Here is an 11,704-nt window from a genome sequence, read left to right as displayed (position 1 = left end):
TCCAAGGAGCAAGAGTAGTGACACCGGCAATTCTGATACGCCAAAGAGAAGTCGTAGAGTGCTTCCTTTAAATGAAAATGTGAATATTCTCGACTTAATAAGAAAAGAAAAAAAGTCAGACGCTGGGGTTGCTAAGATCTCAGTGAGAACAAATCTTCCGTCTGTGAAATTGTGAAGGAAAAAGAAATCCGTGCTAGTTTTGTTGTCACACCTCAAACTGCAAAAGTTACAGCCACAGTGCATAAGTGCTTAGTTAAGATGAAAAAGGCATTAAATTTGTACAATAAGATATTTTGAGGGAGAGACCACATTCACATAACTTTTATTACAGTATATTGTAATAATTGTTCTATTTTATTGTTAGTTATTGTTGTTAATCTCTTACTGTGCCTAATTTATAAATTAAACTTTATATGTATGTATAGGAAAATATATACTATATATAGAGTTTGGTACTATCCTCAGTTACAGGCATCCAACTGGGGATCTTGGAACATATCCCCCATGGATAAGGGTGGATAACTGTACCTTGTTTGTGAGGTAATCACAGGAAAAACCATCAGGAGAATGGGGAAGAGACTCAGGGAAGGGAAAGCGGTCAATGGAGTACCCATTCTCAAGCAAGTTATCACTATGGGCAATTAGAGCTTAATTCTGGGGAATCCTGAGAAATGTTGTAGAACACATGCCTCAGAGTCATCCCACCTGAGGAGTGAGAAGCTGGGGTATTTATACAACAACTCCTTTCAGTCACTGAGGGCTTCCAGCAGGCATTAATTCCCCAGCCCTTCCAGCCTTCTCACATGGAAGGTGGCTAGCATGCAAGGAAATGGTAAGTGCCAAGGAGCACCAACAGTGTCTGCTAAATCACCAAAAGGTCTTTTGAAGGTTCAGATATAGCATGTCTCTCCCCTGCCTAAAGTTTTTTTTGTTTTTTGTTTTTTGTTTTTACTGTAGAGGAATCCAAAATTGTTGGCATGACTTACAGGTTTCTTTCTTTCTTTTTTTAAATAAATTTATTTATTTATTTATTTATTTTTGGCTGTGTTGGGTCTTCATTGCTGCGCACGGGCTTTCTCTAGTTGTAGCGAGCGGGGGCTACTCTTCATTGCAGTGCGTAGACTTCTCATTGCGGTGGCTTCTCTTGTTGCGGAGCACAGGCTCTAGGTGAGCAGGCTTCAATAGTTGTGGCACGCGGGCTCAGTAGCTGGTGTGCGTGGGCTTAGTTGCTCCACGGCACGTGGGATCTTCCTGGACCAGGGCTCGAACCCGTGTCCCCTGTGTTGGCAGGAGGATTCTTAACCACTGCACCACCAGGGAAGTCCTTACTTACAGATTTCTATACACCAAATACCAGCTCCTTTCCCAAGAAGTTTGATCTCTAGCCATATTGAAGCAGCTGGATCCTGCCAAACCCTCAGTTCTTTGCATTTGTTGTTTTCTCTGCCTTTAATGCTCTTCCCTTATTCTCTTACTAGAAAACCCTTCAAAGAGGCAGAGCATTGGAGAAAGATAGAGCTAGAATCAAAACTCTGTTCTAATAGTGCCAGTATTTGCTTTGCTTAGTGGGAAATGCATGACAGGATATAGAGAGGAGTGTGTAAAGTTGGGCAGCCTTGGTTTTTTGTGTTTTTTTTTTTAATCTTTATTTATTTACTTATTTTTGGCTGCGTTGGTTCTTCATTGCTGCGCGTGGGCTTTCTCTAGTTGCAGCGAACGGGGGCTACTCTTCGTTGCGGTGCACGGGCTTCTCATTGTGGTGGCTTCTTTTGTTGTGGAGCACGGGTTCTAGGCGCGCGGGCTTCAGTAGTTGTGGCACATGGCCTCAGTAGTTGTGGTTCACAAGCTCTAGAGTGCAGGCTCAGTAGTTGTGGCGCATGGGCTTAGTTGCTCCGTGGCATGTGGGATCTTCCCGGACCAGGAATCAAACCCATATCCCCTGCATTGGCAGGTGGATTCTAAACCACTGCACCACCAGGGAAGTCCCCAGCCTTGGGTTTTTTGAGAGAAGTTACAACATTAGAGAAAAATTAAGGAGGTTCAAGAAAGCCTGAAGAGATTTATTATCTAAGCTGTGTTGTTTCCCTTTATTATTTCTTCACGGAAATTGCAAAAAAAATTTAAATTATTTGTCAAGGGAAAAAATTCTACTCTGATACTTATTTGGGCAAGTTCTTTAACCTTTCTGAAGTCCAGTTTCCTTACCTGTATAATGGAGGGGACTATACAAAGGCCTGAATATAGGAAGTGAGAATCGCTGGGGGCCAGCTTGGAGGTTGGCTACCACAAAGAATTACATGAAAGGTGCTTGGAACACAGTGTGTTTTTAAATAATAGCTTTTATTATCACTCATTTTCTGGACCCCCTGCACAAATGTCACTTCTACTGAGAAGCCTTCCCGACCACTATAAGTAGTTATGTAATAGCTTTACCAAAAGAATCAAAATTGAATCTGTTCAAGCTTTTATTATTCTGCATGTTCAAGACTGTGATTAGAGGCTTTGAGCGGGGGGTGGGGATCAATACCTCAGGTAAGGTCTCGTAGCTGGTCCAGGCCTTCCTACCTCTTCCTGTTCCTACAGCCCCAATACCATAGCTAGCCACATTTACTTCTTAAATAAATGAAAAAGTAAAAATAAATTAGACTTCATGAAAATTAAAGCATTCTGTTTCATAAAAGATACCCCTTAAGAAAATGAAAATGCAACCCTCAGACTAGGAGAAAAAATTCCCAATGCATATATCTGGGAAACAAATCATATTCAAAATACTATTTTAAAATTCCTTTCATTCAGTAATAAAATATATACAACTTAATTTTAAAAAGTGGGCAAAATACTTAAAAGTCACTTCACAACAGAAGATATTCAGATGCTAAATAAGAACATGAAAAGGTACCCAACATCATTATCATTAGGGAAATGCAAATTAAAACCCCACTGGGATACCACTGCATAGCCAGGAGAATGAAAGTTAAAGATTGGCACCACCAAGTGTTGGTGAGGATATGGAACAACTGGAATTGTCCTGCACTGCAGGTGGGCATGTAAAATGAAAACAAACACTTTGTAAAACTGTTTGATGGTTTCTTATAAAGCTAAATATATATGTACCACATGACCCAGCAATTCCACTCTTAAGTATTTACCCAAGAAAAATTAAAACATATGGTCATGCAAAGACTTATACATAAATGTTTGTAGGAGTTTACACATAATAGCCCCAAACTGGAAACAACTGAAATGTCTACCAACTAGTAAATGGATAAACGAATTACGTTTTGTCCAAACTATGGAAAACTACTCGTCAGTAAAAAGGAGCAAACTACTGATATGTATAACAAAATGAATAAATCCCCAAATCATTATACTGATTCCACTTATATAAATTTCAACAGCAGATAAAATTAATCTATGGCCATTAAAGTCAAATCAGTAATTGTCTGGGGCCGAGGTGGGGATTTGACTGCAAAGGGGTCTCAGGGAACTTTTCTATGGTCATGGAAATGTTCTGTATCCTAACCGGGGGGGGGGGGGGGGGGGTGGGCAATGATTCTAAAACTGTAAACATTTGTCAAAATTCATTGAACTGTACTGTATTTTATTATCTATTTTATTGTAAGGAAATTAGACTTCCATTAAAAAAAGATTATTGGGGAAAAACTTTTAAGAAGATCCTCTTAAGTGGGTAACACACAGTATCTCAGATTATTTATGAGTAGGGTTGCCAGATTTAGCAAATGAAAAACAGGGGGGCCCAGTTAAATTTGAATTATATCTAATTGCTTATGCATATCTACATTGATAGAAAAGAAAAATATTGCGTGGTACATATACTTTAAAAGTATTTGTTATTCATAGAAAATAAATTATAAGTATCTAAATTATACATTTTTGTAATTATATTCTTCTGATCATTTGGTTCTTTTCAATAATTCCTTGTTTTGTGGTATTTGCTTACAAAATTCCTTGCAGACACAGTCTATGTTCATTTTCTTTGTATCATAGCTCTACAGTGGTCACATCTAACTTCTTTAGTTCTTTTGTCTATTGAACATTCATTAATGGGAAAATATACTCAACATTAGTAGTATGAGCCAATATACTGAACATATACTAGGATAAAGTTAACAACCCTGAAAATTGCTCTTCAAATATGGCTTGTTGAAGCTAATACCATCTTTCATGGAATGAGATGGTTTTTTATTTTTCAGTATTATGTTGCATCTCTTGATCAATAACTTTTTATTTATTTTTTATTTTTTATAAATTTATTTATTTTTGGCTGTATTGGGTCTTCATTGCTGCGCGCGGGCTTTCTCTAGTTGTGGCGAGCAGGGACTACTCTTTGTTGCAGTGTGCGGACTTCTCATTGTGGTGGCTTCTCTCGTTGTGGAGCACGGGCTCCAGTAGTTGTGGCACGCAGTCTCAGTAGTTGTGGCTCATGGGCCCTAGAGTACAGGCTCAGTAGTTGTGGCGCACGGGCTTAGTTGCTCCGTGGCATGCGGGATCTTCCTGCACCAGGGCTCGAACCCACGTCCCCTGCGTGGGCAGGCGGATTCTCACCCACTGCGCCACCAGGGAAGCCCCTGATCAATAACTTTAAAAAATATTATCCAGTAACAGAAAAAGAACATTGTCATCAATTTTTCTTCCTTTCTTCTTCAACACTACACACGATGATTCCACTGGTTACCATTCTGGAAGAGTATTTAGTTCTTGTACAAGTTTCAAATTCTTCATGAGATGAAATCCATTTCAAAAGGTAGTCATGAAAAATAGAACTACCATATGACCCAGCAACCCCACTACTGGGCATATACCCTAAGAAAACCATAATTCAAAAAGAGTCATGTACCATAATGTTCATTGCAGCTCTGTTTACAGTAGTCAGGACATGGAAGCAACTTAAGTGTCCATCGACAGATGAATGGATAAAGAAGATGTGGCACATATATACAATGGAATATTACCCAGCCATAGAAAGAAATGAAATTGAGTTATTTGTAGTGAGGTGGATGGACCTAGAGTCTGTCATACAGAGTGAGGTAAGTCAGAAAGAGAAAAACAAGTACCATATGCTAACACATATATATGGAATCTAAAAAAAAAAAAATGGTTCTGAAGAACCTAGGGGTAGGACAGGAATAAAGACACAGACGTAGAGAATGGACTTGAGGACATGGAGAGTGGGAAGGGTAAGCTGGGACGAAGTGAGAGAGTGGCATGGACATATGTACACTACTAACTGTAAAATAGAGAGCTAGTGGGAAGCAGCCGCATAGCACAGGGAGATCAGCTCAGTGCTTTGTGACCACCTAGAGGGGTGGGATAGGGAGGGTGAGAGGGAGATGCAAGAGGGAGGAGATATGGGGATATATGTATATGTATAGTTGATTCACTTTGTTATCAAGCAGAAACTAACATACCATTGTAAAGCAATTATACTCCAATAAAGATGTTAAAAAAAACCATTCTTTAGTGTACTTTACAGTTCTCTTAAGCAATGGAGTGCTTCAACAACACTGGTTTCTCTTCTTTCACTTTGCCTAATCTATTGCTAAAGAGGTATTATAAACTATGAACAAGAGGTAACTAAGTTTCCCTTAAAGTCAGTAAGAATTTGAGGGGCATTTTCTTTAGGATTAAAGTATGATTCAGTACTTCAAATGAACTGAGGATTCTCCATTTATTAAAGCAAGCTAACAAGTTTCTGAATGCAAGAGAAATGAACAGTACTGAATGCCAACAAAATCACAAAAATTCCTCAGTTGTTCAGTTGGCGCTTAAGAGAACAATTTCATGACAATTACATCAAAGTCAACAGGAAAGACATCAGATGTTGTATGAGCAGCACCATGCAGAATATGAGCCAGAGAGCCAAACGGCTTCTGAAGAACCATTCGTGCTTTACTTCAACTTTGAATAAACAATGTCTGCACTTTTATGCGAACATCTATCAACATTTGTATTGGTATCATCTCCACCAAAAGCAGTACAATTTTCTTCGTTAACTCCTAAGTCAATAAGAGAGTCTCTCCAAAAATTTGCTCTTGTTTCTGAAGTCTGATCTGGAAGAGTCTTTACTTAAAATAACCTTACAAGTGAGCCTTTTCACAAGAAGGGTATTGCACAAGCAAATTTTTCTGCTTTGTCATCACTTGCATCCATAAAAAGATGAGGCATTTAGGGCTTTGATAATCACTGCAATAGTAAATAGAGTTATTACATTTTTAATTATTGCAGTAGGCTTTGTCCTGGCATTTGACATTTTGCTTCCAGTTTTGGAATTAGAAAATCCTGCTGGTAGCAGTACATTCAAAGAGTCATTTGAGCTGAAAGACTGATGACAATATACAATGTGGGAGACTGTTATAACTTCTGCTGTGATTATTTTATGTTCTTCATCTAGCTTTCTTTTAATCAAAATTTTATTTTATCACTTTCTTTGATACAAGTTGAAGAAATCACGCATCTTTTACTCTTAGCTGTTAGTAGATGCTGGGTTATATCTGACTTTCCACCATTTTCAATACTGAATGAACACTTGCATACTGCACAAAGAGCTTCAAAGGGAATTTTCCTCATTTAATTCAGAAAATGTATCATGAAATTCACACTTGTATTTTGGCATTTAGGGGTCCAAATATAGCAAATAAAAACGAGGTAACAATTTATTTTCAACGAGGGTGCCAAGACAACTTAATGGGAAAAGAAATGGTGCTGAGACAACTGGATAGCCACATGCAAAAGAATGAAGCTGAACTTCTACCTCATATCAAATACAAAATTTAACTCAAATGGATTAAATACCTATATGTAAGAGCCAAAACTACTAAACTCTTAGAAGAAAATGTAGGGGTAAATCCCTGGATTAGGCAATGGTTTCTTACATATGACACCAAAAGCACAAGCAACAAAAGAAAAAAATAAATTGGATACCATCAAAACTTAAAATTGTGTGCTTCATAGGACACTATCAAGGATGTGAAAAGACAACCCACAGAGTGCGAGAAAATTTTTGCAAATTGTATACCTGATAAGGGACTTGTATTTAGGCTATATAAAGAACTATTACAACTTAATAAAAAGACAACCCAATTAAAAAATGGGCAAAAGATCTGAACAGACATTTCTCCAAAAAAACATAAAAATGGCTAGTAAGTATAGGAAAAGATGCTCAACATCATTAGCTGTCAGGGAAATGCAAATCAAAGCCAGAGTGAGATACCACTTCACAGCTACTAGGATGGCTATGAACAAAAAGACAGATAGTAAGTGTTGATAAGGAGGTGGAGAAACTGGAACTCTCATCCATTCTGGTGGGACTGTGAATGGTACAACTGCTTTGGGAAACAGTTTGGAAGTTCCTCAAAAGATAGAGTTACCCAGCAATTCCACTCCTAAGTTATATACCCAAGAGACTTGAAAACATGTGTCCACAGGAGAACTTGTACACGAATGTTCACAGCACCATTAGCTAAAAAAAAAAAAAGTAAAAAAGTGGAAGCAACACAAATGTTCATCACCTGATAAATGGATAAGAAATATGTGAGATAACCATGCAATAGAATATTATTCAACCATAAAAAATGAAATCCTTGTACATCCTACAACACGTTTGAGCCTTGCAAACATTATGCTAAATGAAATGTCAGTAACAAAGGACCACATACTGTATGATTCCATTTATGTGAAACGTTCAGAATTGGCAAATCCATAGAGGGGGGCGGGAAGAGAGAGAGAGAGAAAGGTAGATTAGTGGTTGCCTATGGCTGGGATGGTTGGGAAGCAATGGGGGAATGACTACTAAAAGGTATAGGGTTTCTTTTGGGCGTGCTGAAAATGTTCTAAAATGACTGTGGTGGTGATCGCACAACTTTGTGAATACACCCATTGAATTATAAAAGAGAAAAATTGGTAATAGCGACCAACGCAAGAACTGAAAAAGTTGTATTTAATATATCTCATGGCTGCATCATTGCATCTGTCATAAGCCCAAATTCATATCTAACGGTAAGGTGGGAGTTGAGTCGTGAAAGGGTTGCTAACTTGATTTTACGAAAAGCAAATTGAACTCAAAGGTGAATATCTAGTCTGCCTGCAAAGGAGAGCTGTACTTGTAAGGAACAGTCTCCCTTAACAAAGTCGGAGCTGAGCCAATATGGGCTGGCCAAAAAGTTCGTTCGGGGTTTTCTGTATCATCTTACGGAAACCCCGAACGAACTTTTTGGCCAACCCAATCCAATGTTTTGGGAAGCTAGCGTTCAGGGACTGGCAGTATTTCAGAAGCGTGAGCGTCCAGCGATTGACGGGCTTCCAGCTTTGTTAGTGTGGTTACTGGAGTAAGGAAGCTGAGTACCTGCTAACTATCAGAAGCCTGGTCCCTGGAGTGAGGCACTTGCTGATTGGTTGTTGTCTAGAAGCGTGGAGCTGTCAATGATTGGCTGACTTTCAGAAGCTCTGGACTGTCGTTGATTTACGAACTTTCAGAAGCCTAGCTACCGGAGTGAAGCTGTTGTTGACTGGCTGATTTTCAGAAGCCACTGGAGTGAGGCTGTCGCTGATTGGCTGGTTTGTAGAGCCTGTGTACTGATGTGAAGTTATCTCTAAATAATGGTGGTTACTTGATCAGGACTTAGAACTTGAGGAAAAAAGTCTTTTCCTTTCTTGAATATGAAAAATAAGTACTTTTAATTTCTAGTTCCTTCTTTTGGTCTTCCCTCAGCTAAACTCGCTGGAGACACCGTAGACACTGTACAGATCGTTTATTTGTAAAAGTAGGATTTTCAGTTAGTGATTTAAGCACCAATTACTGTGGCGGAAAAATAGCTCTAATAGGTTTTAATTGATTATAAAAAGATAAATACAGGACATTTAAGGCATCCTGACAAAGTCAATATACGACGCAGGACAAAATCATTAAATACGTCCTATATATACAGGATGCCTGGAAACTGTCAATTACACAGAAGACTGACGCTCGCTGGGATTGGGTTTCTTGCATATGGCCCTGCAGTCGGAAACGGGTCGAGTCAGAATCTGAACTGTAAAGGGCAGGGATCCTCTGGGCCCCTGTGAGCCCCTAACGTCTGCGCAAGGCTGGGCGCGCACCGCTAACCATAGGTCGGCTAGAAATCGGCTGAATGTTTGAAGGGAGGGTGCACAATTGACTAGCAGCAGGTGAGGAAACAGCAGCAAGGAACCGGCCTGGGAGACCGGGACACGAAAGCCGAGCACCAGGGCGGTTCAGATCTCCGCGCCAGGGACCTGCTGCGGCAGCAGAAGGCTTTGCTGGAGGCCGAAGTGGACTGGGCGGGGTGGAACGAGGCCCCGCCCCCGGGCGCGCCCGTGTGCGTGGCTGGGGGCGCCGCAGAGTCCCACTCCACGATGCGAAGCCTGAAGACAGGGCAGAGCGGCGGCGCGGTAGCTTTCACTCTGGGGACCCACGATCCCAACGTCCAACCCGGCCGCCTCGAAGCTTAAGGAAGACTGGACCCGCAGCCGTGCGCTTGCCCCCATCCGCGCTCTTTGCAGGCGTCCGGCTCCGCCCCCGCCCCACCCCCACCCCCCGACGTGCCCCCGCCCCCTACGTGCCCCCGCGCACCGCGCCCCCCGCCCACCTGGCACGCCCAGTCGCCCCGCCCGGCCGAAGCGGGCCCGGAGACGCCCCGCAGGCCCGAGTGACCCTCGCAGCGGCGCTGTCCTCCTCCGCCGCTCGCAGCCATGGACGTGTACCCCCCACACTGGCTGGGGCTGCCCCGCGCACGGTCCCCCGGCGGCCCTGGCCGCGGGTCGCCCTCCATCAGGTATGCGGGGCCGAGGCCGCAGAGGGGCGGGCAGGCGGTTGCGGGCTGTTGGGGTCTGGAGACGCCTCCCGCCGAAGGGCGTGGCCCGATATGGCTTCCTTGCGGACGGTTTTTTCCTGAACGGTTCCCTGACGAACGTTTCCCGAGGAGCGGCTCTCGGTGCAGAGGCTCCCACAATGGTTCCTCTGTGAAGACCCCTTATTATAACATCCCCAACCCCATAGAACATTTCCCCCCGGAAAGATTCGCCTATCGAGAACCTCCACAGTGCTTTCTGTATGATTAATTCACTTGCCTTCCCCATAGGATATTTCCCCCAGAAATGGCCATCTATGGAGACGTCCCCTCACAATAGCGCCCCTTATAGAACCCCTAAATGGGTTTCCCTCGAAATGGCTTACCTCTCATGCTCCCCTACAGTAGGTCTCCTTTAGAGCCTTTCCCTCTCACTGTGCCTTCCCTAGAGAGTACTCCCCTCCCGCCCCCTAGAAACACCCACACGGACAGCATCTTCCCTGTTTCGCGTTTCCCCACCTCCCCCTGCCCCAGCCCGAGCCTCTCCCTCACTCCACGATGGAGAGCTCAGGTTGAGGACAGGTGGAGGTCATTAGGGGCCTGGATAAGGAAAAAGGGGCCAGAATCCCCGAAAGCTGCGGATCCCAGGCCTCAGAGCCTAGAGATAGAGCCCCCGGGTGCCTCATTATAGGGAGGGTCCCCGCCCCCTTTCGATATATGAAGATTTTTTTCTGCTGTCTGCTTCCTGTGCCTTTGGGGCTGACCTTGATAGTCTCGGTATTATTCGTGATGGAGCTGGTTTGGGGCCGCCAGTGGAGTGTGGAGGTTGGAATCATGGAGGGGTTGTAGCAGAGACCATTAAGAGGAAGGGAGGAAGAGAGGGAAATGGGCTTTGGTTCTGCTAAACTGTAATTAAACCAGAAGAGGGTTTTTATTTGTTTTGTTTGCTTTTTCTTTATTCTAGCTACTTAACAAAGCAAATACGGTGTTGTTTCCTTGAAAGAAGGTTGTCAACTTACATGTGAGAATGGTCTTTCCTGTATCCTTGTTATGGTATTTAAGGCATTGTATTTTGGAATTTTTGCTCTCAAATCTTTTTTTTCTTTGTTTTGTTTTTATTTTGTTTTAACTCCACCAGATTCATGGAGAACAAGAACTAAATCTTAAAATCCAGTCCCTCTCTTACTTACTGACATTCCTTCTTCCACCCCAGCTATTAACACATGTTGGTTGAATAAATAAAGGATGGGGAGGTGGGACTAGATACCCTTGGTTGCATTTGGGAGTCCTAATTTGCTTCTGATTTGGCAGGTGACGTTAGGTGACATATTTGGACTCCTGTTCTGCTCTTCAGTGGAATTTCAGTGGGCTTTACAGTTCCAAGTGTTTAGCAGCTTGTGGTAACCATCTCCAGTCTGTCCTAACGTTTCTCGCAGCCAGTTTCACTGTTAGAAAGTATTTAAACTTTGAATAAAATAGAAACTGCACAGGATACTTTAGAACTTGAAGCAGCCACACTTTAAATCCAGGGTCTATGTAGACTTGGGGTTCATCCCATATCATCTTGAGCTTTGAAGTCTGGAGTCCTTGAGACTTTTAGGGAAAAAAGAGCTTCTGAATAAAATCCATCTCTAAAATAACTGCTTCCTTCCTTGCTTCTGGTAGCATGTCAGTATACATTTTTTTTTTGTAAGTAGTGTTTTTATGTTAAAAAGATCAATGTTGGCTAACTTTACTAATCATACTCAAACTCCGAATTTTCCATCACGTGGTTTGAGTGAAACTTGTTAGTCTTCAGACATAGGGTAGTGCAAGGAACCCCAAGGCCTGGAGGTTGTGTACCTTTGGTAAAAGAAATTTTGTGAAAGTTTCCCTCCTTT

General features: G+C 42.1%; 1 protein-coding gene across 3 annotated transcripts in view; it reads left to right on the top strand.

Moving 5' to 3' along the window:
- Positions 1-4,207: 4,207 nt before the first annotated feature.
- The window catches only part of DNAAF9 (dynein axonemal assembly factor 9), a 152,448-nt gene continuing 144,951 nt past the window's right edge, over positions 4,208-11,704 (top strand). For 2 of the 3 annotated variants that reach the window (XM_082428909.1, XM_082428908.1), the window contains exon 1: positions 4,208-9,809. In XM_082428909.1, coding sequence (XP_082285035.1) covers positions 9,727-9,809 — 83 coding nt within the window. In that variant the 5' untranslated portion in view covers positions 4,208-9,726. The remainder of the gene's footprint in view (positions 9,810-11,704) is intronic. The other variant, XM_082428907.1, reaches the window with a different exon arrangement.

This window comes from Balaenoptera physalus, assembly GCF_965194825.1.
Source record: "Balaenoptera physalus genome assembly, chromosome: 16".
Taxonomy (NCBI): Eukaryota; Metazoa; Chordata; class Mammalia; order Artiodactyla; family Balaenopteridae; genus Balaenoptera; species Balaenoptera physalus.
The sequence above is the reverse complement of the archived record's forward strand: the minus strand, read 5'-3'. Positions and strand labels throughout refer to the sequence as shown.